The sequence below is a fragment of the Photinus pyralis genome, unplaced genomic scaffold (assembly GCF_008802855.1).
Source record: "Photinus pyralis isolate 1611_PpyrPB1 unplaced genomic scaffold, Ppyr1.3 Ppyr1.4_LG1, whole genome shotgun sequence".
In the NCBI taxonomy this organism is placed as follows: domain Eukaryota; kingdom Metazoa; phylum Arthropoda; class Insecta; order Coleoptera; family Lampyridae; genus Photinus; species Photinus pyralis.
The window spans coordinates 59,485,996-59,513,936 of record NW_022170249.1 but is presented as its reverse complement, the minus strand read 5'-3'; the positions used below and the strand labels follow the sequence as shown (position 1 = coordinate 59,513,936).

General features: G+C 35.1%; 2 protein-coding genes across 7 annotated transcripts; one reads left to right on the top strand and one right to left on the bottom strand.

Moving 5' to 3' along the window:
- Positions 1-1,538: 1,538 nt before the first annotated feature.
- On the top strand, positions 1,539-5,346 carry LOC116178794 (dystrophin-like). The gene is made up of 12 exons (XM_031498413.1): positions 1,539-1,886; positions 1,930-2,066; positions 2,112-2,319; positions 2,364-2,607; positions 2,660-2,771; positions 3,777-3,943; positions 3,993-4,111; positions 4,160-4,282; positions 4,329-4,440; positions 4,489-4,759; positions 4,910-5,062; positions 5,113-5,346. Exons 1-12 carry the CDS (start codon positions 1,825-1,827, stop codon positions 5,253-5,255), a joined length of 1,851 nt encoding a protein of 616 aa, XP_031354273.1. The 5' UTR covers positions 1,539-1,824; the 3' UTR covers positions 5,256-5,346.
- On the bottom strand, positions 5,338-27,941 carry LOC116178763 (hillarin-like). 6 transcript variants are annotated; one of them, XM_031498366.1, is made up of 14 exons: positions 27,808-27,941; positions 27,610-27,749; positions 25,642-26,040; positions 20,098-20,333; positions 12,665-12,781; positions 12,141-12,334; positions 8,964-9,207; positions 8,752-8,834; positions 8,558-8,701; positions 8,291-8,509; positions 8,034-8,242; positions 7,849-7,994; positions 6,101-6,358; positions 5,338-6,053 (listed from the first exon to the last, which is right to left on the bottom strand). In XM_031498366.1, the coding sequence occupies exons 3-14, from the start codon at positions 26,015-26,017 to the stop codon at positions 5,757-5,759; spliced, it is 2,523 nt and encodes an 840-aa protein (XP_031354226.1). In that variant the 5' UTR covers positions 26,018-26,040; positions 27,610-27,749; positions 27,808-27,941; the 3' UTR covers positions 5,338-5,756. The 6 variants fall into 6 exon arrangements, with proteins under 6 accessions (XP_031354226.1, XP_031354244.1, XP_031354252.1 ...); XM_031498384.1 differs by having other exon boundaries at positions 27,686-27,749; XM_031498392.1 differs by lacking the exon at positions 27,610-27,749 and having other exon boundaries at positions 27,808-27,940.

Sequence of the window (27,941 nt, the reverse complement as noted above, 5' to 3'; positions counted from 1 at the left end):
TTATTATTTTGCCTTTATTTTTATATCTACTCATATTGACACAGATGGAACCGTTTGTAAATTACACCCTAATTTAAACTTCCTGTATACTTTCTTATAACATTTAATTTGAAATCTACAAAAAAAGTAAAAGTATTAAGCCCTATTAACAAGCTTCCGTTACTCACATCATCATACCTTGAGCATTAAAACTTATTATCTGGAGCTTCAGTTAAGAATCGGTTCATGCCTTCTCTGCGAAACAGATTAGATTTTCTTGCTCGATGACCAACATTTTTTACTTTTCAAAAACGCTAGTAATTTAGTGTAATTCAAAAAGTGCAGTTATTTAAATTAAGCGTCGACCGCAACATCAAATATGTGGTCCATAACTGTTAGGAGATTTCAATTTTGCATTTCGATGGACGAAATATGCAAGAACAACTAGGTACTGATCTCATAACAATTTGAAACGGTTTTTTTTCTTGGCACCATTTCTTGAAGGAATTGTACTTAGCCTCCTGTAATTTTTGATTTTTGTGGGATTAGGTATTACATGCAACTTTGAAGTAGGTATCCTTCAATACTTTCACTTTACTTAAACTGTTTAACTAAAAGACTATAGGTACTCCGCTGGTCATACTTTGCTGCGCCGTGTGTCTTGAGCTTTTAATGGCAGATAGTGATCTGATAACTCCGAGAGACTAATATTCATGGAAACTATTTCAGCAGGAGTAGTAAACGAAATATCTCCGTTATGCGTTTTGCTGGAGCAGTTTTTCTTCGTATTGATGAAATTTCAAGAGAATTTAGGATCATAACATATTGAGTTTTTAGTAACTTTTAGATAAGTATTATGGGCAGCACGTACGTACCTATCTATTATTGAGTTTTTTGAAACGTTTCAATTCATTTTCCCTTTGTGAGCACCTTTTACTTTATTGGAAAAATGTCGCATTAAAAGGTCAAAAATATCACACCACCAATGGGAATGTTCGTTCCTGCACATATGCCCAACTTTTGCCACCGGTGAAATTTCAAAAAATCGCTCCACAAACAAGTTGATTCTCAATAACTTTTTCATAGATTTTTTTAAGTTCTCGAAAAGGAAGGGTTTTTCAAGGATGAATGAGCTCAAAATCAATAAGGGATATTTACGTATATTTCTTGTATATTCAGACTAGAAAAAGTTCGACATCGACAACGATACCATTCGGTCGTGTTACCACTGATGGAATGTATTGTGAGTTGCCTATAGACGTTGTACTGACTTTGATCTTTGTTTATTCAAAGGTTTGATTTGTTTAACCCAAATATAACCACAGTAGAACGTCAGAAGCGACACCGCAGTGATTTTCAAATATCCATATGACCTTTGTGTATTCATTTTAAACAATGCTATGACCTTGATCTGGTTTTGAATTGTTGGTGAAAATTTAGACCAACAGGTGTTATCAGCCCCTATGCTTTCTAACACCATCAAAACAAGTAACTTAAAAAAAACTAGAATCAAAGTATGCAGATAGTCTCTTCTGTTGTTTTTACTCTGGCACCTAACTGTCAACGTCAAACAAAAGTTCCCATGGCAACCACCTGTCTAGCAACTCAAATCTGAAAAAGTCGTTAACTGGGCAAGTGCATTGGAAGCAAGTGCTACAGTTCTTAAATTAGCTTCTCCTCCAACCAGTTCAAGTCTGATCAATAATAACACTTTTTATTAGTGAAAGTACATCCTTTTTTGTGATTGCCTTCCATCAGTCCTCAACTCAACTGAAAAACAAATTTCATAACCACCTGTTGCACTATATACCTGTCTTGAATGAGAAGAGATTGATTTAATTTGCAATGTTTTCGGCAAAATCGTGGAAAAAGTTAGAAAACGAAAATGGATTTCCTTACTATATTAAGTAATTTTTCCACCAGAGTCTTTCAGCTAACAATTTTTTTTAGCGAATTAACTAATGTTAAACAATGGGATCATCCGAAGTTTGCTGAAATAATTCAGCACTTGCATGACTGTAATTACATTAAGTACTCTGCGTATAGGGTTGCTGCAAAGTTCCGAGCCCTTCGTCGATTATTATTCAGTAAGGCTTACTTTACGAGAGTGTCGTTTACATTTTTATTTCTAGTGGAGGAAGTATGTCTTTCTACAATAGCGGGCGTGTTTGAGCGGCACAAATTGGGTGTAACTGAAGGAACTTTGCACTTGGAAAGTTACGACTTGGAAGCTGTGCTTTCTGATATTTTCTTTGCTGCAAATAAGCAGGCTAATATTAACACAGACATTGATCATGCTACGGAATTAATGATGAATTTATTATATAACATTTATGACAGGTACTCCAGCTAAGTGTTGGGAGAAACATTAACTGTCTTTTTAGAGATCGACGCGATAATATCCAGGTATTGTCGACGAAAATTGTTTTATCCGTCCTAAGCAAGTGCAATATATCGGATCTGTATAATTTTATATTTGAATTATGTGCCGATCATAATAATTGTGTTACAAGACTGAAGTTGCAGTGGATTTTAACAAAGTTTGCCACACTTGCAGCGTATTTACATGAAGATGTCAATTTTGGACATCATTTATTGACTGTTGCGATTGATAGTTGCTTCAGTAATGTAAGAACTTACTATAGATGTGCCTAATTGTGTAATGAATTGTTATCTTAAGTCACCAGGTCTTGTGGGTATTAACCAAAGTACTTTTATTAGTTGGTTAGAGAGTAATCCACAGTTACTTGCATGGATACCGACGTTGCACAGAATGCAAGCTGCTGAACATGGTAATGTGTCAATTTTTGGTATTTTATTAATAACAATTATCACATTTATTGTTAATGTATAAACAGTCAACTAATTTTAACCCTTAGCCTCAGTTTATAATTCGAGCACAGGTGTCTATATTAAGGTACCTAGCATATTTTGAAATTTCAATCTTAAATTGACTTTTTCTTAAAGTTGAAGGTTTTACTGCATTCTTAAGGGGAGGGTCACCAGAATTAAATTATCAATTTTAAGATCAAATTGACAAGTCCTTAAAACTGATGAAGCAAAATCGATGTGTGTAATTTAAGCTTTAAATTAATTTATTTAAACGACAAAAAACTTAACAACAGTTTTTGAACAAAATCTTATTTAATTTATTTAAATCTCAACCTAGTTCTTACTGCTTATTTATATTTCGTAACATCTATTATATAAGCAGGCTGGAAAAATAAAAAAAATTGGGCGTTAGAGGGGAACAAAACAATCAAAAGTTCAAATAAAAGTTGCAAAATTCGATGGGATAAATTCGATGATGTAGGAAGAAATTTTTAAAAATTTCGGTTTTCGAGATATTGACTTTCTTATTTCAAATGGACGCCATATTGGATTTTTACGTCACTCGATAGAGAAAAAAATTACAAAACTAGTGATACTGAACACTTAGTATTTCATTTGGGAATCACCCCTGCCTTTTTGCCTCGAAGTTTACAATGTATTTCTTATGGCAATAATTCCATGGCCATGTCGATGGTGACTATGTGAGAAAATAAACGAATGAATTTGGTTTCAATTATAATCAGCCATGGACTTATTTCCATCTCTTTATGCATTTTGTTGACCACGATAGTGCTTCACTATTTAAGCAGCATTTCATGGACCTCTTACTATTTTACGCTGTGGTTACACTTAATTAGCGCATATATCTCCCAAACAGTGTAAAATTTTAAGAACGGAATACAATTTCATTTAAATGTTCTAGACACCCCAGCACGTTATTATAATGTTACCCATTTATTTTACAGTTGTGCATGTTACTAAATGCTCTGTGTGTAAAGCATCCCCATTGTTAGGCTTACGTTATCGATGCATAAAATGCTCCAATTACACACAGTGTCAACAGTGCTTCTTGTCTGCAAAAACCAGCAACTCTCACAAACTATCACATCCGGTAAAGGAATATTGCACAGAGGTTGGTTTAAGTACTTTGCACAACAGCTACATTTCTTTATGTGTTTTAGGGCAGTTCACGAGACTTTACGCATTTGTTGATTAAAAAAATTAGTCGACTACTACGTTGCTCGATTAAACTAAACGCTCCGTCTTTCGTTTCTAACTTGGTTGAAGCGCGAGTTTTAAGGTGAACAGTTTATTAGATAGTATTGCAATAATCAGTGTAATTTTTTAGTCACAACAAGGAGAAGTTTATTTCAATAGATAATGAGACTGATAGTTCCAGCGATAGTGACTCTGTGCATTCACCGGAAAACCAACTTCAGCTGGTTATTCGGCAGCTGGAGCTGCAAAATAAGTAAGTGCGCAACTGATTTAATCTGTTATGACTAAGTTTTATGCAGGGAATTGCACCAAATGGTGGTTTATGGCAGTGATAATCAACAAATCAAAAAATATTTAGACGATCATCGGATACGCGTTGAAACCCAAATTCAGAAATTGAAAACACTTAAAGTAATGTTTTCTTTATTTTACGGATTTGACGTTTCACTCTCTCTGCAGGACTACCTGAGAACTGCTCAACCTACAACCATTGATAGCCGACCCACCTTACGAAGAATGGAGTCGACACCTTTAATTTCCAACTTGAGAACTGAACAAAGAGGAATTGGTTTGGATATGTTGAGTCCCATAGCGCAAGAGCACGAATGTAGTGACAACAATTGGGGTCAAAACACAATCATAGGAGATCACTCTAAAACGAAAGAGTTTATAACAACTACGAATTCTATGCCTTCGTATAATGTTAACGACATTAGCACCTGGATAGGAGGTAGATCAGATAAAATTTCTATTTGAAAAAGGCAATAAAAAAGAATATTGTTAAAGACTGTTTGGTCTGGGCTTTCATCCCCTTTTTTTAGTTGTGCGAATTTAATTCCCTTTTCAGTACCGTTATAATAGCCTTTTTCACCTGTTATAGGTCGCCAATCAGCATCTAATATCTTCGGAGAGAGTAGTGACAGCATTGACAGTGACGGCAGTCAGAAGTCTCCCATTCGAGAAATGCACAACGATTTAGACGAAGTTTTGGCAAAATTGCAGCAAATTTTAGCTAACAACTTCATGTTAGATGGTGGGTATTTTTTTCTTCTTGCTATGCTGTAATCTCTTTCAAAATTTTAGAAGCTTTAGGGGGTAGTGACAATGGGCAATTGAAAAATGCTGTAACAGAAGTTGAAGGTATGTTGACATCTCTGATCGATGGAGTGGAATTAAGCAGATCTCACTCATTATTAGACAAGACTAGTAGCAAATACTACGAATGAAAGAGTGCCTTATTTTTAGATTATACACGAAAATGACTTATTATGTGCAAGATTAGTATATGCTTTTATATAAATAAATCTATTTAATAAATAGTGTATTTATTGACAAGATAAAAAGTTGTATGTTACAAAACAAAGCATCTTAAGCCGTTTTGATAAAGACAATAAGGTATTAATTTACATAAACTTAACTGTTAAGAAATAACAAGTGGGGTACCATATTTAGGCGTAACTACACAGTATGTTATTTGAATACTGATATTATCGTAGACATACTGAGCAATTACGGTATTGCACAGAAAAAATAAAATTTAGTTCCACATTTTAAGAAAAATTAAATTGCCTATATTAGAATTTGTAAATAGTTTAATTTGTAATAAAAAGCAATCACAGTACGTTACACTTTATATGAGGCAATTTTTCTGTTATAAGGAATAAAAAATATCTCAATTATTTAACAAGCTCTGTAAAGCACCATTTTTATACTTTGGTAAGACCAATCTAATTTCGTTTAGAGGAATTAATTAGATATTTGCAACAGTGTGTCAGTAAGTGTTTTTCGCCTGTACTATCATTTAAGGAAGCCATCTCTCTCGTGTAAATATCCAAACCGTACTGTCCTTCCTCCGGGAAACTAATATTAAATGTAACTATGTCGTCGATTATGGAATGTGATACGTATTTCGAAAGCCTCTTCTCCTCCACTCCATTTTTGTGCAACGTTGCCATAAAATCGGTCAACTGTCTTGACATTCTGAATTGAGTTTCTAGTTCGCGTCCGGCAAATATTAACGCATCCTGAAAATGTTCAGTTTACTTTTACCATTTGAGTCGTGGTGAATTACCTGATGTGTAATTGGTACTAAACCAAACAATCTTGTAGCTTTCGTTGGACCCCATTCACCACTGGCGCAATCCGGTAGGGGAACCATTACAGTTTGTAAATCTTCGCAGCATATTTTAAATTTGCACACACTTTTGAATTTCATCGGCTCTCCTGTTAGATATTCTTTTGGTGTAACTGCGTTGGCAAAGATGTCGAGAAGGAATGCTCCGCTGCAAGGTGCGTGTACTCGAAATGCGACCAAATTTCCCGCAACAGACTGAAACATTAAATTTCACAGTTAAAGAACAGCTAATAACTTGAAAAGTATGTGAACAAGTGAAGTAGCACTGGTACTAATCATATTAGCTGGTCCACATTTGAGCAACATTAAATAATATATGTATAGAGACGTTGTGTGACGTTTACGTGTCTTTCATCAACTTGTAAAAATCTCATGGGCTTATGACTTAGTTCAGGAGTCTATATTAAGCGTGATAAACCCACCTAAATAGTGTCGTACCTACTTTTGGTACAGACATACAGTAAGTGGGAAAATCAATTTGGTATAGGTAAATATCTTGATCAAGAAATAGCTATATAAAAGTTAAACAATTGTATCAAACAAAGAGTATATAACTTGTATACTCTTTGATCAGAGGTAGTTGAAATGTATGGAAACTGGTAGACATCATTTTACCTATTTCCATCTTTTTCAAATGATTTTCAATAAACGAGTTATTTATTAAATTAAGATTATTAATTATTTTCTTAATAAAATGTATACAAAAGAAGAAAACCATTTAGGCGTAGGAACGAATGAGCGCGGAGCAAAGAGACACGCGCTGTTAGGGCACGGAGCCATATGGCGCGAGCTGCTATGGGTATGTTATTATAGATTTAACATTCTTAAAATGCAAACAAAATTTTATATAGGAAATATTGGATGTTATATTGGCATTTACAGTCATTCGTTTGATCAAGTACATCGCTACAACGCCTACGCGTTACCCTTTTGCGTTGTCATATTAAAGATTCAACCATACGATTCTAGACCGGCATCAAGTGATCTGTGACCGGCATTCTCTTCTGGCGAGCCTAATACAAGCCATTTAGTCGATAATTCATAAACACTACTTAATCGGTACATTGGGAGATTTCGGAAACAGAAGGAATAATCAATTTTTTTAACGATCCATCAAACCTATGTCACCGTTATACTGTAAAAATAATTTATTGACTATACTTAATGCCACTTTTTATGTTACTTCCGGTTGTACGGAAATGGCACGGAATTAAAAAAAACTACGATAAAATAGGCTTTAAAAAAGTAACCTTTGTAGCAAACACTCAAAATGTTCACCGTTTACAATTTGGCAATGACCTAATCTTCTCATAAAAGCGTCTAAAGATACAGGTGTAATTTTTGGAGTTGTTTATGCTTTGATCTTAGCGAGTGATATTTTAATTTTGTCTGCGTCTTTCAGCAGAAAAAATGAAAAATATATACAGGATGTGCCACTATAAAGGGAAAAGTGACATTATAGACAATAAATCATTTGTTCTTTACAGTATGCACATATACCAAATTGGAGAAACCGATAACTGAGATAATTGACCGTTCCGGAACTTTTTACGTACCCTGTAAACAGTAAATGCATGTAAACAGGTATTTGCGCTTATGCGTTCTGAAAATATGCGCTGCGCATGCTAGACATAATATGTAGTACCACTATATTTCAGGCAGTTGTTCTTAATTTTGAAACGTACCTGCATAACAAATCTCTTTAATGAGACGCCATCGAAACTATCTCCATCGCTGTCATAAAATTTAAGATTATAATGGAAAATCAAACTACCCTGCATATGGGCGGGCATTGCAATCTTCACTGTGGCAGCACCTACAAATAATTTATCTTTACGATCCCAATTAGACTAATTCCATAGTGATTAACCTGTAGAATCAGTGAACATAACTGCTTTTGTATTAGGATCTGAAAAGTATAATCCGTAGCGGAAGAACAGGGATCTTACAAACGGTAGTTCTTCGAATTCCTGCAGCGTTATTGGATGTTTTAATAACTGCCAATCCGATTGGAGCGGGAAAAATTCGTAAATAAACTCCTTTGGATCGGTTAAAAAGTAATGGTCGTCATATTCGTACCTAAACACAACCTTCCCTAGTTAAATTTCTCGTGATTCGGGTACTAACCGTAAACTGTCCGATTTTGCTTTGTTTCCCGCTTTTGGTACCTCTTTGGCGTTCACCAGGTGTCTCGCACCCCAGTTGCATTGAACGAACCTCCACGCACCCGCAACGTAAACTGCATTCCAGGAGTTTCTAAACCGATTATCCTCAAATTTCACTCCCGGCTGGTAACCTGCTGACTTAGAATAGCCCTTAATTACTACACAATGCAAACCTGCATAACTGAAAACCAATGTTAATCTAGAGGTTTCAAATGGTTTGGAGACAAACCTGCAGAGTCTTTTGAATAACACATGATAACTTTCTGTTCCGTGCTTAATGCCCCTTAGTAAACCCATTGGTGTGTCTCCCCGTAAATTTTCATCGAAAGTCATTGTGTTTAAATTCTTTACCGTTATCCATCTAAATATTGTGCTAAAAATAGTTTGTGATTTAACGATCAACTTTGGCTAATTGATATTTACCGAGCCTTCTCAATATCAGAGCCGCATCGTCCCACCAGTTGGCGAACTAAATCCGTAAAGCTTTTTTGATCTTCTTGGGCAACCTATTAATATAAAAACGCTAATTAATATTTGAGCAAGTAATCTTTTCAAGCATGTTACCTCACTCACACTCTGATATGCAATAAGTGTAAGAAATAATTAGTAACAGAATCATGAGAAAACAGACTTACGGATATAGCAATTTGATCGACATGTGCAAACTCGGCTGGATCACTATAAATTTGAAATTTACTAAGAGCTGGGGGTGCCGGTATAGGTGCAAGGCTTGGATATGGCGGCAAATCTTCGACATACCCACCGTCTTCTCCAGCATCAACATACAATGATTCGGCCATCATATATTCGCTTCGTTTCTCGTTGATTAGTTCCAACATCTCGTGACTTTGTTTTTCAACCAGCGCCGCCGTCGCCGCCCTGCAATTTTGAACAATTTTAAATTGTTTACTTTTACGTCTGTCTGGTACGTAAATACCAACTCTTCTATCATGCAGAATGTAAAATCTTTGGTTAGAACTCGATCCATGTCTGAACATGGCCAAAGTAAATGTACACAATCGCTATCAAGTTTGATCTATATCTGTGGTTGCCGTGATCATCCGTTAATTATTAGGGTCAAGGTGAGAGCCAACCTACGATGTTTCATACCCATCAACTTCTTTCCGCATAATACTTTTAAGTAACATACCCTATTTAGGTAACGCAGCGTAAAATTAAGATGCATTAAGTCTGCTGTTTCCAGTTACAATTACGTGTAAACAGCGTGTACCTACTTAAATGTAATTTACCAGTTTCGTGCACCCTTTGTCGCTCGATGCTTGTTTGCGGTAATTGTTCTCATTTTTTGTTTGATGGTAGCTAGGTAGAGGTAGACAGAGCTCGGAAAATTGTGTTTGATTAACGTTTTATTTATTTTTTAAACAAATCTCATCTCAAATTGAACATTAAATTTCGATGTCTTAAAAGGGGGTTCTCCCATGAATTATTTCCTGAGATGCTCTTTTGGAAAGTAAAACGTTCATAACTTTTAAATGCAATAACCTATTGGTCTCAGATTTTCCATTCACATGCCATTATAGTGGTGCCATGTAAGACTTTGAAAACGGGAGGGGGGGGCACACGTTTTACGTTCTGTCATTCATGGTATTCTAATGAAAGGTCTCATCGTGCTTCCCAAAATCGGGGGGCCAAATTCACACAGGTGTGTAAACTCCTACGATCATTATTTGCAGAAAAAGTTGTTTTAATTTTCCTACCCTTCAGCTGTAGCGGTTAAGGTCAGTCATTATTAACGGCAGGCTATAGTGAGTCAGTCAAAAATGCAACAGTTTTTCACAAAAAAATGAACAGTTCGTTTGAGAATTTATTACATTTTGGTTTCATTTGATCCTCTGCGATCAGACCTCCAGAATCACTTCCATGTCAATTGCAACTGGTTTATGTAGGAGCTTACAATTTTTGACCTAGAGGGGTTGCTCCGCCAGCTCCTACAGCAAATGCCGCAGGATAGGAAAAACATAAAACTTTTTATAATTGACTCACAGAATAGACAATTGCATAAGAATTAATTTATGGGAACGTATTCGTTTTCCTATGCTGACCCGTATCAGATATTTTGAAAAGGACGAAAGATACGTGTTTCTGAATGCGAACTGATTTAATTACGTTTAAACGGTGCACAAACGATCTACTGCGCGGTGATTATCCTATTTGTGGAGAAATCTTTATGAAATAGGGTCAAACCTTCATATGCGAATATCTTGAGAACCGAGTGTTGGAAGTCGGTACTCACAAAGTGAAAGTAATAGGTCTCTACTCGCAAAGTGAAGATTAAAGTTTTTTCCTATATGCATGTGTGCGAATTTGAATTCGAATATCTCTAGAACTATTTGATGTAATGAAGCCGTATGTTTTGAATAACCCAGTTGTTATTATCCTTTTGTCACTATGTATTGTTAATGTCAATTGCAATCTACGGATTAAATTACATTGAAAAATTCCCTCCTGAAAATCATATGCGATTCTTTATATCGTGTTATTTATACCAGTGATTTGCAATTCTTTATATTTGCTCTGCGCTCCTATTCTTCAAATTGTCTATACAACAATAACGTGGGTACTTTTGATGTAATTTGTCGAAAGAAATCTTAATTAATGACAAGTCAGGTTTGCAAGCTATATTTTTGAAATGGTGGTTTTTATTTATTTTCTTGTAATTTGTAAAAATTGACTATCGCATCGTTTAAGATCAAGAGTGAACGGTGACGATTGTCCAAAAAGTTAGTAGGTGCATAAATACATAAGAAAGATATAAAATATTATAATAAGGTTTCATCAGCATAAAATCTTACATTATATGAAAATAACTAACACGATAAACATGTTAATTAGTTGTGGGAAATCACCGAGCAAAAGAAAACGATTTAGGGGTAGTATACTTTCTGAACGATTGTATTAACCAGAGCTGTTGCCTATGGGAATTAAACACCAGTGTTGTACTCAAATTCGCCTGTTCCTACAGAGTTTCTGTTAAGGAATCAAGAAATAGAAAATTCCAAATCCCTCCGCTAATAAATGAAATTGTTTTCTACAATAAATCGTTTGTAGAGAGCAATGGCTTCATGCATAATAATAGTACAATGAATTAGGCAACAATAACGGCGAAGTTGGCACAGCATCGGCCTTGAGCAATAACTATTTAATTTACCCATTCAAAAACTTAACCATAGTTTCCACGTACCTACTGAAGCCTTTTTGGTCTATTGATAATGCCAAAACTATACCTAAACATCCCTAAACTTTTTACACATGGTTTGAAAGTATTTCCCTGGCCACGTTCTGAGTTTCATTTCAATAACTAAATCTCATGCTATAATGTCCTTACTTCAAAGGTATAGATTGCACGTTGTTCGTGCATTAATCACAATTTTCCGAGTTTGTCATTCTGAAGCTAATTGACCAAAAGTAGTAAAATAATGAAATCGCTGACGACTGTAGGTATCCACCTAACATGTTTACCAACAATTTAGACCTGATTTATATTCATGTTGTAACCTACAACCAAAATGTGTTTGAAGATATCTTCACCGGAACTCTTAAGTTTAGGGGTTGACGTCTAGCATACGAATGAAGTTGGATGTAAATGGAACCAATTTAAAGTAAAGAACTTATAAAGGAATATTAATAAAATTCCTCCCACGCATTTCTACATCACAAGTTCGTGATATAGTTAGATCGACTTCATTACGTAATACTTTAATAGTGACTTCAATGTTAGATCTTTTTCCAGTTCCTATTTACCTGTTTAATTGCCATAAAAAAGTGCGCCAGCTAATTACGTACTTACTTACCTTTCATGCTCAAGCATTTTCTTCGATAATGACTCTTTTTTCTTGTCCCTGCGAAGGGTCATATTTTTTTCTAAATCTTCTTTCTCCTGTTGATGACGAAGTGTTAACACATTTTGTTCGTCCCTTTTCCTTTTCATCTGTAATTCCCTTTCGAATCTATTAGTAAGTCTCTCCAATTCTTTCTCCCATTCATCCTAATAAAATGATCCTTTATTAGGTAAAGCTACATGTTGAAATGGACAATGAGTTTCACAAGAGAAAACGTTCGCACTACATGCTTCAAATGTAATTATGCCTATTATTGTTATGCGCATACAGTAATAAAACGGTTCTTTGATCTAATTAGACGCGGGCTTTTATTTCTACTCCAAAAAATATTTAGCAAGATTAAGGCCAAGGCCACTCGTGCAACAAGTCTGATTGTTTGTTAGGTATTACCTCGTAAATGTTAATTCAATGACATCACGTATAAGAATAATTAAAGCTCTCCACCGCCGTTTCGTACAAGTTTGATTTATACATACTCTAAATTCTTCCCTAATCCTTTTCTCCTCTTCTTCCCTTTGTCGTGCAAATTTCCTATACAAATCATCTTCTTCTTTTCGATGTTTCATTTCCAGTCGTCGTTGCTCATCTCGATCCTGCAATCAATTATCATTTTAAGAGGTGGGACGATTTAAAATAAGTTTAATTAATAATAGTTTTTAATTAAAACGACAGGAAATTCCTAAGATTCCTAAATGAAGTGAGGCAATTTTCTATGTTTCTCCATAAAAGGTAAACGGTTTTCGTGTGCTAAACTTTCAAATGATCCGTTGTATGATTCAAACAAGAAGAAAGGAAAAGAGAAACCGTCTAAATTGGCCATTCTGTATAAGCATGAATTAAGAAGAAAAAGTATTCGGTAATTCATGACGTCAAAAATAGCGGTCATTTCCATTCCAGGTCAATATGATTATTATTAAACCATCCCATGTGGAATGTATGTGGGTATACCTACCTAATGTGTGTATGAAATAAAAAAGTCAAGAACTATCTGAACTAACTGTGATCGTTCAAATATTGAAAGGCGAGGTAATTTTGTATTCCAATCGTAGGTTTCAAAGGTTGCAGGAATTCACCCACATCTCTTGTTATTGTTTCTTTTTAATTAAGGATCTGGCGCCGGATTAATACAAATTTACGTCAGATCAGACTAATTATTTCTTTGATCCGCACGTTTCCATAATCTACGATTTTCTCGCATTGTTATATAATGCTCACATTAAACAGAAAGGTTAACACAAGACCATTAATGGAAAGTATTTCCGTTTCGTAAAACCTAGTTTTTGGCCCATTAAAATACTAATACAGGATTATTGCGACACAAAAATGAAATCAGTAAAGTATTTTCGGTATGTGAAAATTTCCCGACATTCATCAATTAAAATACAGGCAATCAAAGAAATGTAAACCATGTGTACTAATACTACAGGTGTGTTGTTACTTAATCGTCTGCATCAATGGGAAATTGCTGCTTTGCATATTATCAAATCTAAAATTCAAAACGTAATCGTTAACCTATAAAAGTATTAGTGTAATGTTTCCTTATGAAATGAAGTAATAGCAACGATTTGATATTATATAATGGCAACAAGTGCTAAGTGATAATGAGTAATAAAATAATCAAAAATTTGCATATGCAGCCATACCAGCCTATAGTGTACACCAGGTAAATTTGTTGTTCTTTTAAGCAAGGGGGGCCGATCTATTTTATAATTATAATAATATCGGCCTGTGTAAGATGCGCCACCAACATATAATGTGCAATATACTGATCGTCCAGGTGTGAAAAAGCCAGGTGGAATAAATTCATTATTTCGGTTATTGTTAACTAAACCCTCTTCGAGTGACTATCGTTTGAAAGTTCTCTTCATTCTCTATACAAAAATGTTATTGTTTTCACATTTAATGCAATGTGTGTATACTTTATGCGTTTTTTATTTGACCATTACTTTGCTCAAACTGACCGCCATTACTTCTCGACAATAACCAAAGCGATTTTGGAATAACATTTAGCACGATCTCAAGGGTTATGTTGTTAATCTCTTCCATTATCCTAACTTGTAAATCTGCAATATTGTCTGGTGTATTACTTTTGATTTCAAAAAACCCCACAAAAACTAATCAAGAGGAGTCAAATCTGAGGATCTAGCAAACCATTTAATCGTTCTACGCCTTCCTTTGGAAAACCTAGGTTTTGGTGGTACTAAATTGATATATCTATTCCATTTGTGGCACTAAACAGTTGCAATTGCAATTTATATACACTGCACCATTAACTGTGCTCTAAAAAAGCAAGAGTCAATAACTTGTATGCTCAAACGTTCACTTTTTGGAGTAGGTACTACGTGTGAGCTTCACACATCTAATGAGAATTTTCTCTGCTCCAGTATCGACAGTTCTGTTTGTTAATTATTCCATTTCAATGAAAAATCGCCGCATGGAAACAGTAATTTTGTTTATGAACTGCAAATCTGCATTCATTCTGTCCACCAGATCAATTCGCAGAGGTCTTCCTTTCGATCAGGATCATCCATATTTAACTCCGAAACCAAATGAACTTTGTAAGGATGGTATTATTCACGTAAAAGCTCTTAAAATCGCAGGATTTACTTTCATCATCCAGCGGGAAATTGCGGAATTGTCTTGTACGCACTTTTCACGATCCCTAAAAGTACTTTTTTTCTCATCAAATTTAACACGGGTAAGGAAGATAGATCTTGAAATACCAGCAATAAATAGAAAAAAACAAAAAAATGTATTTTATATTAAAGAAGTATGTTCATCTAGGATCATATTAGGTACATATAGGAGAAAGCGAGGACGGTTGAAACTCCTATCATTTTTAAACGCCTTATAGAGTGTATGATATTCGTATTTACAGAAAGTTTGCTTTATCATTATAACTGCCACAATAGTGTAAGACTATTCTTACCTATGCTGCCACTGACCATTATAGTACCCAGAATAATCCCAGAAGATTTAAATAATTGATATTTTAAAAAAAAATTAAATGCCACTTCATATCCCTATGTATGGGATAGTGGTTATAGATGGTTGGGATAACAAATTTCGTATCTGTGTGTTTTTCAACACCAAAGAAGTCGACCCAAAATCCTTTCTTGAAAATACAATTTTAAGTTTGAATTCGTCATTTCACTTTAAAAGATTTTCAGATACCAAATATCGTCGAAAACCTGAAATTTTGAAACTAAACAAAGCATTATGAGACCTTGGTTTATTTGAAAATAATGTTTGTTTTAATCTCGTCGGCCATTCAAATTTTTTTTGCCTATTTACCCGTTACATTCGCAAAATGCATTTGTCAAAGGCGAAAAAACGAAAAATGCACAAAAAAGAGCTAAATGCATTTTCATCATATTTAGGATTACCAAGGCCAACATTATAATGACGGAACATTCCCGAGAAGTTTCCAATTAATTACACAACGCGATGACATAATAGCCTCTTAGGCATTGATGTAGTACATTTAAATAAAATTTGGGAGCAATAGCATTTACTGCCCCAGCCTGCGCATGTGCACATTAATCGACAAGATTTTTCTGGGTTGAGGTGTCACAGCTACAAGCTATCAAATGCAAAAAGAACGAACTAAATATCTTGAAAACTGTTGCAGTAGTTAAGGCGTCAGACCGACGGACAGAGAAAGTGGTCAAAATAGCGCCTTCCAACAGAGTTGGGAAATGCACTAAGAAGGCACTTCTCGTTCAGTAATTTGTGTTCAAACATCTTTCTGTAATTTTTTCATTCAAGATCTATCTATAATGGGCAGCACCCTACGATCAACCCTAAAGGTCGTAAAATGAAGTAAGACTTTCTAGGTAAGTAAACTCGCTCGTAAACTCGATGAAATCAAACAAATTGTTATTTCTAGCGCACTTTTTTAAGAACTATAAAAACAAATGTGCTATTGTTTGCGTTTGACGAGGGGGGGGGGGGGAGAAATTATATCTTTCAGGGTATTCTAATTAATGGCTAAGAAATATACCCATTGTTTATGAATCGTCTGGACGAGACATATCTATTTGTGAAGTCGAAACGAATATCTTGAAAACGAAGTGTCAGTTTGTTATCTGCAGAACAGAGTGTCGGAGGAGGGTTCTCTCAAAGGGCGGAAAGATGGTCTAAATGACACATCTTCTGGCGATGTCAAAATGTAATTGTGACTATCTCAAAAATGTTTCAGAAAAGACAATATTTAGGATAATTTCTGTAAGGACTTGTTCTTGCATTATATAGCGTAGGTTTTGAGGAGGATTTTGAATGTATGCCAAGCGATGTTTAAATGTTTATGTCCCCTCCCCATTAATCATCTAGCAAGTAGGTAAACATCGATAAATGGACCATTTCGTGCAAAACGAGAAGTAGGTCCAATTTTAGTTGCATGTCATGGAGGAATATCTGGTGGTTAAGAATCCAAGTTTTCGACCTCCCACCCCTTGTGCTTCCCCTGCACCACCCCTAAAACCAAAGAAATTTGGGTGGTTTTTTGGTTTTTCAATCATATCTTTTTATAGGTTCACTTTTTCACTTTACAAAAAAATATTGTTGGGGAAGCTGAACTGAAGTGAAGTGAAACAAACAACACACGTATATTAGAAAGCGCTACAATCTCACAGTGATTCAAATATCCCCACTAGCAAGGGTTCAAAGTTGAATTATTATGCATCCGCTTTGGTAAGGGTGCAGGGTCGCGGGATTTATACCACAATAAGTTCAAGATATTTTCTCATAAAATTTTTAATTATAGAGATAAAGTATAAAATTTGGTTAAAACATCTACATAGAAATTTCAGAATTCTTAAAAATATAAATATATAAGCAAACTTTGAAGCTCTATATCTTTTTTAATAAACATTTCACAAAAAAGTAATTTATGTCAAAGTTGTGTCGAATTCTGTGATCTACAATTTCTAATAACAATATTTTTTAGCGCATTTTTGCAAAAAATTTTTTTGTAAAAAGTAGCTTTTAATTTCACTTTGGCTGGCTGGCTGGTCGGCTGGCTGGCTGGCTGGCTGGCAGTAAATGCGCGCCCGTAGAAAAACGCTTGTAAAAAGACAAGGAGTGTACATGTAACTATCGGGGCCGTGTAATTAAGAACGTTAGGGTGGGGCTACAAGATTTGGAGTCGACGACATCTGGACGCCATCCCCGAGCGTATTATACTAACCTGGAGATTTTTCAGTTTTTATCTATCTTCTTCTACAGTTTTTCTCCGATTGTTTTCAAATTGGTGTCGTCGAGAAGATCTTGTCAACGCGCACAACTCCTGCGTGGCGGAATTTTGTTTTTTTTTCCTAGGGGCGAAATAAACCACCTTTTGCGCGGCGCGCTTCGAGGGGTAGTCGACTTTGGGCGCCCAAAAGTTTCTTACAGCGCGAATCGCGGTCTCTCTTTCTCGTGTCACTAATAGAAGGTCGAGCTATGTGAAGTACCCAAAAGTGGAATACGATTTTATGCCGGGATTTTAGCGAAATCTACCAAAATGTGAATTACGAATGAACGGGACGTCGGAACTGTGTATCGACAAAGGGAATGTAGTAACCTCCGACGAGATCGTACTGATGGTGGAGTCGAAACTTCAAATCCGAATTGTTGCGGGTGATCAAAAGTGGGTGTCGACAAAGGGAATATGGTAACCCCCAAAGGATTTTAATGATGGTGGAGTCAAAACTTCAAACGCGAATTGCGAGTGCACGGTAAGTGAGAAAATGGTACCGACAAAGTGAACATGGTAGCTTTCGGCAAGATCTTATTGATTGTGGAGTCAATATTGGCTAATAAAACACTGATCTGCCACACAAAAATGCGCTGAAGTCCCTTCGATCTCACACGAGGACTTTGATCATTTTTTGTAAAGTGAACCTATGTCCTATAAAAAGATATGATTGAAAAACTAAGAAACCAACCAAATTTCAAGGGTTTTGGGGGTGGTACGGGGGAAGCACAAGGGGTGGAAGGTCGAAAATTTAGATTCTTAACCACCAGATGACTGTCTATGACAAGCAAAAGAAATTGGAACTACTTCTCATTTTGCAAATTAAAACCCTCTATTCCCTGGACTAACAGTACCAACAGTAACAATTACGCAGCTGAATCACGCTGCTGCTCAGTATCTGACCTTATGTCACTACTATAGATGTGCAACTATCATCGAAAAACTTTTTTCTACCACTCTGCTATTTGGAGTTAGCTGGCATGGCCCACGGAAGTGTGGGTTTGATTCATTTTTTGGGAATACGTCAAAATGCTTGATTTCTCCATCAACCATTGTTTTTTAGAAAGCTTGATACATTGTATGAGCCAGGTTATGAGCGTATATTATTACTTCCAAGCTTCTCCACCTGCACCTCTCTAACATTTTTTCAGAAATGTTGTTTAATTTACTTACATTAATTAGTCGATTAAGAATATAGTCTCGTCTCGCGGATGAAAGAATTACGTTGTTTAGTTGATATTTTTTCATCTATAGATCTATACCCCAAATATTGATATGTAGCATCGTTTGTCGTAAACTCTCAAAACAATGAGGAAGACAATTTTTCCAATGATAAAAAAGAATTGCGGCAAGATATTTTGAGAAATGTGAGCATGCTGGTATATTGTATATAAACCTAATATATATAGGTAATAATCGCATCGTTATCAATCAAAAAAGTCTGGTAACTTGTTACTATAGGATCTACTTCAAAGTTCATTAATAATGGCAGTTGTGAAAGGACAGAAAGTAAAAAGTTTCATTACCAAAAAACTAGAATAACCTTTAACGTTGGTTCCTATCTGTGAATGTATTTCAATAATACAATGAGCGTTAACCTTCACATATATGCAAATGCAGATTAAGCTGATTACTATTCGTAATTATATAATTACAGTTATAAAGCAATGTTATAACAATACGCATTTAATCAAATTGAACGCACGGAGTAAGAAGTTGAAGTACCCATAGATAACTACCAGAGCAGAAATAAAGGAAGTAAGTACGTTTTTAGCATTTACGAAGACTTCTGGTTTCTTTCTGCATTTTCAATGAAAATCTAAATTAAAATTCTAAACTACGTTGAGACACGTTTTTTTTGCCTTTGAAAAAGATAATAGCAAACTCGATTTGGTCCACTGCAACTAAATTATACACATCCATCGTTGTACATAAGCAATGAGAAAAAACTACATTGTTTCTTAAATAGCACGTAATAAAAATCTTCATTAAAGTTAATGAGCGTACTGCCTTACTTCTTATTATTCTCGATTCTACAAAAATTAGGAAATATAAATTTTAAACGGTCACCTAATTGTTTGTGCCGATGTATCGTTCAATTTCCCATAGCACGTTTAACTGTTACCGTATTATAAACAGGTAACGGATATATAAATCGAGATGATTATGCGTTGAAATTAATCAAAAGTAACTATGACTAAATAAGTGAGGGGTAATCATCTGCTGCTTACAGTTAGCAGGAATAACTAAAACAAATGCAATTCTAATTACGCTCGGGCGCTCTACAGTGCAATTACATGCATTGTGCTAATACGGAAGTAAATTAACATCCCCGTTATTATCGTAAAACACTGTGAGAATTAATAAACAATAAAATAATTATAATTCGCGGATTAGCTAACTCGCGATGAGAAAAACAGTAATAGAGGTTTCTTATGTCATCGATCGTTTAAGTCTCCGATTTTGTAATGCGTATATAAGTATGTAAGGAATGTAAGATATACATATTTTTCTTTAATCGTGTATGAAGCAATAGAATAAAAATGTATAACCTTTTGCCCAACCAAGATTTGTTATTAATGGGGGGAATTCGATCGAACGCATTTTCTCACGCAAATCAATGCAATTTGCACTAGATCTAACCTTAACATTAAAATAGAATTGCCCACTCACCAGGTAGCAGTCCAAGGGTTTTTCTCTTGGCCTACTGTAAGCCTTTTGCAATTCGGTTTGTTTAAGCGCGTGTGCGATGTGAAGGGCACTAGCATCGAATCTCCCATACTGGTAACCAGGTGAATCCGAATGGTTATTTAAAGGATACGAATTGGGGCTGTATGTGTGTTTATTCCGATCCCCGTGTCCTGAAGAAGCATGTGAATTGCCATTAACGTGCGTCCGAATGTTTAAACCTACAAATAATATCATTATTAGAAAAGGGTACCTATTACAGACAGCATGGGTTTGTTGTCGTACAATAAAATAATTACATTCTTACATATGGTTAACATAATGTTCCTGCGAGTTACACGGGGAAACTAAAGCTTAATTTCTGTACCTAATAAAGGAGAAAGTGCTATTAGTATGTACACAAACAGTCTAGCTCTAGCAACACGAAAAAACCGGTAAGTTACATTTTGTACACAAAGTGTGGAAAACCACTTTCTATATGATAGGTGCAGATAGCTAAATTAGTTTCTAACTACACGATTTCGTATTTACTTCATTAGCTTATACACATTTTATATAATGTAAATCGCCCTTTTCTTTTTTCGTAATACCTATATAGGGATGGTATGGTAATTGATATCTTTAGATTAGATGGACCAAGCCTCAGATTAACTTTTTTTGAGGAAAATAGACCCATACTAGAATATGTATTCTATAAAATCTAAATGGACCGCATAAAAACAGTAAACAATTTGTTCAACTTAAATTTGTTCTCAAATGCCTATCATTCAAAGTTTTGTTTAGAGTTGAGACATTTGTAGTTCAATATCATTCGTGATAAAATATTCACAAAAAGGGGAAAGTATTGATGATAAATGAGTATCAACCAACTGGGTAATATATTAGAAATTATAAAAGACTAAATTCAACTCGGCATCAACCGTCATCTTGCCAAAATCAATAGTTGTTTGATTGAATTATGCATTACGCCTTAGAAGGTATTTACACTTGTCAACAATATGAAGCATATCAACAATATAAAACATACCAGAATATTAACAAACCGCATACATATACAAGAAGGTTCCATCTTAACTATAGTATATGGATTGCAGAAATTTATCATGGATATAAAACACAGTAGATATCAAAAAGTTCTTTTTACTATTTTTATATCATAGATCAGTGCCATGAATTTTTCATCTGTGGCAGAGATGGAAATTACCTTAGACCAGTTCCGAGCATTCTACCGGCTACTCCGAATTAGGTTTTCCTGCAGTTTCTCTAATTCGTAAGGTACCGGAGTCGCATAGAACAACTTAAGACCTTCTGCAGAGGCACTTCTAAAAAGCATTATGCGGGTCACTCTGTAATTGGGCGCAAGCCTGTTGAGGGCTCTCAGTACATGAGAGGGATAATAAATAAATAAATAAATAAATGAAATAACTTTCAGCATGTAAAACGGGCTTTAAAACATTTTTAAACTAATGTTATCAAATCGGAGCATTAAATTAACAATACTTTTGTGACCTGTGACTCCAAATTCGATAGGGTTCTTATTTGGACCTCTTCTTGGACCACACTAGCCACTAGTATCAAGTAAATAACTAAAATAAAAACAACAATTAACAAAAATCTGTGATATAGGTGTGAAGGTTTTTATGTTCATTTTTGATGCGTTTATTTAAGCGATTTCCCCATAAAATGAAGAATAATACGCCGTGGGGGTCCGAGTAGTATATTTTTCTCCCGCCGGAAGTCCCTGTCTGTCGTAAAAAACGCGACTAAAATGGTAACGATTAGGCGGTTAGCACCTCGTAAGGTGTGAAATGAATTGAAGCGCAGATAATTGAATTAAAATAATTGAAAAATGCAATCAAATTTAATGTTAACTTATTGAAAATTGACCTTCAATTGATACAATGAAAGTACATAATTGGCAATCGTAATTGGTTTTTTTGTAGATACCTAAGTGACTTCATTATTTTAAAAGTGGGTAATTGCCTTATCTACAATTAAATTCGATCATTTTTGAAACGGAATCAGCAATTGAAGGAATTTAACGATGTTTTGTGCCCACATTTATTTAGCTAATTTATTTCAAAGACATCTAATGAGAATATTACCTGCCGAACAGCTTTTTGTAAAGCTGAGCGTTACAACGTGAATATTTACGGATTTTGAATTGGGATATTTATCCACGGTTGTAAAATCAAATTGTTGTGTTTAAGATCGTTATATAAAAAATTGCGTCGATTCGACTCGAGCAGAATTAATATTGCTCGTACATTTTTAGCAGTGTAGGGAGTTTTTTTTATCCCAAAACGTGTTGGTACCGGTACCAAAGGAGACAACTATCACATAATTCACACTACAGAGTGAAAAGCGTAATTACAGGTAGTAATCATTTTATTCTCTCTTGTACTAATCTATCTTTGAATTTCAACTCACAATTTGTTATTATTTACATTGTACATTGAATCTTATTTATTTAATGAAGCATGGCGTGCTCCCAGATTTTTTTATAGATACCTAAATCACGTTTGTTTGCTATACTGTACAGATGATTATGCATGTATATTATTTTATTAATTATTCATTTATCTATTCATGTGGGAGTATATTATCAGTGTGTTGTTGCCCTGTACGATTCAACTAATCGTTTCTTCCGCGAAGGAAGTACCTCATACTGTTCCGATCTCGGTTCCGATTCTTCGCTGTGTATGTTGTTCTCTCTCTCGTGCCCGCTGTCGGACGGTGTGTAAGCAATACGAGAAAGGGGAGATTCTCAAATTAATTTCTCTTCGGTTTAGCTTGTCGGGTCTGAGTGTGAGATGATCGACTTTTACATGAATACTTATCCACTGCTTCTATTTTCACTTGTACTTTTCGTGTTTAATTAATGCTAGTCGATACTGGAGTATAGCCATGCCATTTTGATGTTGTTTTTGTTATAAGTTAAATTGTAAACATTTTCGCCTAGCTGGCGTCTAATACAGATTGATTGATTTCATTGATTGAGTCAAGATTGAAGTCAAGACTGCAGTGGCGGCTGGGGGGACGCCTAAGATCACTACAATACAATGGAATTATCCATATGTTTAACTTAATTGGTGTTGCACTTTTCCATCTTTGAACTAGTGATGCAGTAGTCCTCTGCTGCCGGTCCGCAAGTGCGGAAGTTCTGCACATTGTTTCACTTCCGCCTTCAATGGCAAGGTGCACTGTGCACTCTGATTGGTCGAACGGGACGGTACGTCTTCTGTTTCCGCTTCTGCTTCCGTTATAACACATCCGTTGCATTACTACCCTGAACGTCCTTTTAATTAGGTACTTTATTTTCTAAAGCGACTATCGCTTTTATATCAATTCATAAAATATATTTTGCTTCATGAAATCGATTTTTAGTGAACATTGTATCTTCACTGCGTGTTTGCTCTCTTCTACTCCAGTTGATCGACCGTTTTGCTTGCCCAATTTCATTAAATGACCCCAACAGAATGGATTTCTTGCGGATTTTAAACAAACGGTATATATTTAAATTTATTTTTAAAAAACTCGAGAACAAAAAAGTATTATCAGAAACAAAATCACATTTCCGAATGTCTTCGGATGGATTCAATTCGACACATCCGTGTTTTAACGCCGCAATTTAATATTTGCTATATAGGTATACGCATTTATAACAAATACTACTATTGCAGCATGTCATGGATCTACTTTTATAGTAGGTATTTAAAAATTCGCTTAAAAACTTCCATAAACTGTAAACTTTTACGAGAATAAGTTATGACGGTTCTGGTGACTCGTCGTTTAATCAATGGACACCTACGCACCGTGACGCATTCGTCGAAATTTCTTTAACATTCCATTTTTATCCGCCGTCACGCTGCAATATTTACAAACAACTTACAACCAAAAGCTCTCACAGATGTTTTTACAAGTTGAAACACAAAATAATACAAGTATAAATTATGCAACTCTTGTACAGACAAAACGCAATTTTTTAAATCGAAATATTTAGCTTACTCAATTATTGGCTTATAATAAGGAGCTATTGATGTTTAACGTTCTTTACACATATACCTTTCAAGTCCGCCTAGCACACAATCAAAATCTACGTTCCAATCGCCCGTTGTGAGTACCTCCTCCGACACTCGGTAAGGGGTAAGGATAAGGGAGAAAAGAAGTAGTGGGTTCGGTAGGAAATAGTTTTTTGATACCTTCAATTAGAATACTGTTAACCTCCATAAGTTTCCTCGACACCACCGTTTAGCACTAACCGGCAACTTGAGAAAATCGACAATTTGCATACCTAACAGCGATGAAGGTTTTTCATTTTTCGATGTTGTGTTGAATCAAGTTTTATTTATATCTACGATTTGTACGAGGTTTTATATATATGCCCGTGTTTAATTCACCAAAATTTACTTGGTTAGAGGTGGCCCATTTGACAGATTCGTAAGGAAACTGTACGTATGTATCCTCTTAAAAGAATCTCTCTGTATAACGAAAGCTCTAGTTTAGTAGGTGATCTGGAACTAGTAATAAGTTACAACATGATAAGAGCCCTGAATATCCTAATAGGAATAGCAACTCAATACTCTACTTAGGTCGATCGTATACCTACATAGAAAGTAGCAATCAAGGTACCCTAAAAGTATAATTAAACTATAAGAGCCATTATTAGTTTCCATTAAAGGTAAAGGCAAAGTGTATTTATGAACCAAATCATGCCGAATCATTTTTTAATTACCGAACTACTAATTAACGGCACACTTTAGACACAAAGACAAAGTGAATGGGCAATTTTCAGAAAGCATAATTAATTAGGCACGAAATGAATAATTACATCAAGCGAGCGCAAATGAAATTGAGATCGATCTGTCAGTAATAAGACAGCTTAACGTTTTCCTTTTTTGATCTCGTTAGTAGAAGGTCGCGATCCCTTTTGTTGTAGTACGTAATCCAGCTTAATGAAAACGACATCGATTTCCTGTTTATTGTAACACTATCCACCTATGTTTGCATCATAGATTAAATTATTACAGGTTGATACCTCGATTTCGGTAAGGCGTAGAAGGCGTATAGGTACGCTATCGTATTCAGTCGGTAACCCGAGCAGAAAATTGTTCATATTATTTTTCATCATTACAAAATGTCCAAGAAACTTTAATGGCGTTAGAAAAGTAGACGCTTTTCATTTTGCACATGTCGGACAACGGACGCTAATCTCCTATGCTTCCAAACTTTTTTTTCGAAATCAGATTCCCAGTGAAATTTGCTATCTCCGTTCTCCACAGAAATTGGGACCACTTCCATCTAAATCATTGACTTCCAACTTTGTGTCTGACAAAAAAATAAGTTACGCAGATATCCGAACGATAGTATTTTAGGCTCAGTACAAACCCTTCTTCAACAGATACTTTTAATAACGTTAATCGTTTATATTAAAATCTGGAATATTTACAGCATATGATTTTAGAGGAGGCTATCTTAAATCTTAATCTTAATGGAAATCATATGGAAAGTCATATAGATAAAACTTACCTTCAACGTCATATGCTCCCCTTCCAGGTCCACGAATTTGTTCGTTTACAAAATTACTCGATTTTGGTACATTTAGCGCCGATCTAATTACAACCGAAGATCCATCTAAATGGCCTGGTCCTATTTTAGGCACGTGACTATTGCAATAAACCTCTTTGTCCTCTTGTCGATGTTGATTATTGTAATAGGTTTTTAAAGTCAACTTGGTCCCACAAATCGCGCACTTAAAACATCCACTATGAAAAAACGAAAAGTCTTTCAATGGTCCCACTCGATCCACCTGATACACAGTTTCATTGCACCTCAAGCACGTACTCTCGTAAAAATTCGGTCTGTATTTATTGTGGTACGAATTTTGCAACATTTTCGTTGACATTTAGCCGACCATCATTCGCAGAGCTAAAAAAACACGAACTGATACCATTGCAAAGTAAAAATTCCATTCACCAAAAGAAACGGGTTCGATTAGTAACAAGATGATGAAGAATAAAGAGCATGCATTAAGTGAGCATATAACTGCCCTATTTTCTAAGCTATCGTAATTAAATTAAAATTAAAGACTTATCTTTTTATTGTCTTCCTCAATTAAACGTAATGAATTTTCAAACTAATTAGCCGTTAAATTACATTTTTTCTCTTGAAAGTAAGAATTGGAAAGCAGCTTAAGATTAATATTTTTACTCGGGCGTTAAATTTATTTATAGGATTTTAATGGATTACTTCTTATGTCTCATTCCTGAATTAACTCTGAAAATTTCAAGTTATATTAGCATTTATTACATAATCATACACATCTCCGTTTAAATTATGCTGAGGAAATGGACACTTTGATTTAGAAGGGAAATTTCGTGCCGCGCGATGTTATACAACCAATATTATGTAAATTACTTCATCTCATACCTCATCTATTAGTAAAGTTGCGTTTTCTAACTGAAAATACGCGTGTTTTTATGAAATGAATTTTCTATTGTAGGTAATACGTCATAATCTACTTAGAAAAAATTTGACCACTATGATAAAAATAGGAAGTGCATCAAAACAATGATTTCGCTGTTTCCGCCACGAAATTGGTGAATAAATTCATTGTAAATAATATCTTTCGTTCTACAATTCGGAATGGTGCGTAAGCGTACCCATTAAATCGAAATACATTTTAACTAGAGATAGGTAGCTTTAATAAATGAAAAGCACATTTTAGCATAATCACGTGGGAATAATATTACGTAGCGATTTTCTTTTATGTTCATACCGTTACATTTATGAACCAGGACCAAAGGAGCATCAACCGCGAAAATTTGACGATGCATACCCACATTGTTCCACAGTTAACCAAAAGGCAAAAGACGTTTTGTTTCTTTTTCCAAAATTTCTTATTTCTAATGAATGTTATACTCTTGCAATATTTAATGTCGTTGTGGTTAATAAACCTCAAAGTAAATTGGTTTTATTTAAGAATTGACGTGATTCATTTAGTCCACTTTCTCAAGCTGTGAAATCTAGAAATCCATTTAGTGTACAAAGAAAGAATAGTTTTAAAATTTCTCCCTTCACGTAACCAGGCACATAAACTACAATGTTTATAATTGGGTATTTACCGCACTACTGATGTTTGAGGCGTCTAATTACCTTCGCGACTTTTTAAGTACGTCGCGGGGTAATTATGTGTAAATTTTTAACGTGTCTTTAAGCATGCCTATAGTACAGTTTTGAATTGAAGGTCTCGGTTATTACGCTTAATTGTTATAACTGTAAACAAAATATTAGAGCGTGCCCAAAAGTTACTCAAAAACGCATTTAAATGCCTCTTAATCAGAACGGTACTTTATATTTTCAGAAAATCTTACATTAGAGGTTTTTTGAAATTATTGTCTACCCCCGATCTACGTTTCTTTTGGTGCGATTGAAATGGTAAATGAAGGTTTGCAGTCTAATCTATCATTAAAGTTGTGTTATGTGTTAAATTCTCACCATACACACGTGGAATTTAAGGAAAGTACGGTGATTATATTTTCGAAAAAAAAATCCTAAGAAGTGGTATTTTTACTTTGCTTGTTTCCTGTTAGGCAACAGACGAATTACTAACACCCACACTTTTTCATATTAACTACCTGCAAATTAAGACGAACCAATTTTTATATTTTTTTAATAAAACACTTCAACGGTTACCATATTTTCAGCGCGCACCGTGTTTATTTGCGATCGCGTTAACGGTGTTTCTATACACACAGCGCGCGTTCTCGAATGTATTGAAGAATCGTGGCCATGTTGTGGACATTCAGCTGCTGAGCCCAACTCTCTCG

Excerpts from the sequence above, each read along its gene's own strand:
- LOC116178794 (XM_031498413.1), top strand. The coding sequence starts at position 1,825 with ATGTTTTCGGCAAAATCGTGGAAAAAGTTAGAAAACGAAAATGGATTT. Across the intron at positions 4,112-4,159 it reads GTTGAAGCGCGAGTTTTAAG|TCACAACAAGGAGAAGTTTA; the intron begins GTGAACAGTTTA and ends GTAATTTTTTAG. Across the intron at positions 4,760-4,909 it reads CATTAGCACCTGGATAGGAG|GTCGCCAATCAGCATCTAAT; the intron begins GTAGATCAGATA and ends CACCTGTTATAG.
- LOC116178763 (XM_031498366.1), bottom strand. The coding sequence starts at position 26,017 with ATGTCAACGAAAATGTTGCAAAATTCGTACCACAATAAATACAGACCG. Across the intron at positions 12,335-12,664 it reads GGATTAGGGAAGAATTTAGA|GATGAATGGGAGAAAGAATT; the intron begins GTATGTATAAAT and ends TCATTTTATTAG. Across the intron at positions 8,702-8,751 it reads TCTGATATTGAGAAGGCTCG|CACAATATTTAGATGGATAA; the intron begins GTAAATATCAAT and ends AACTATTTTTAG.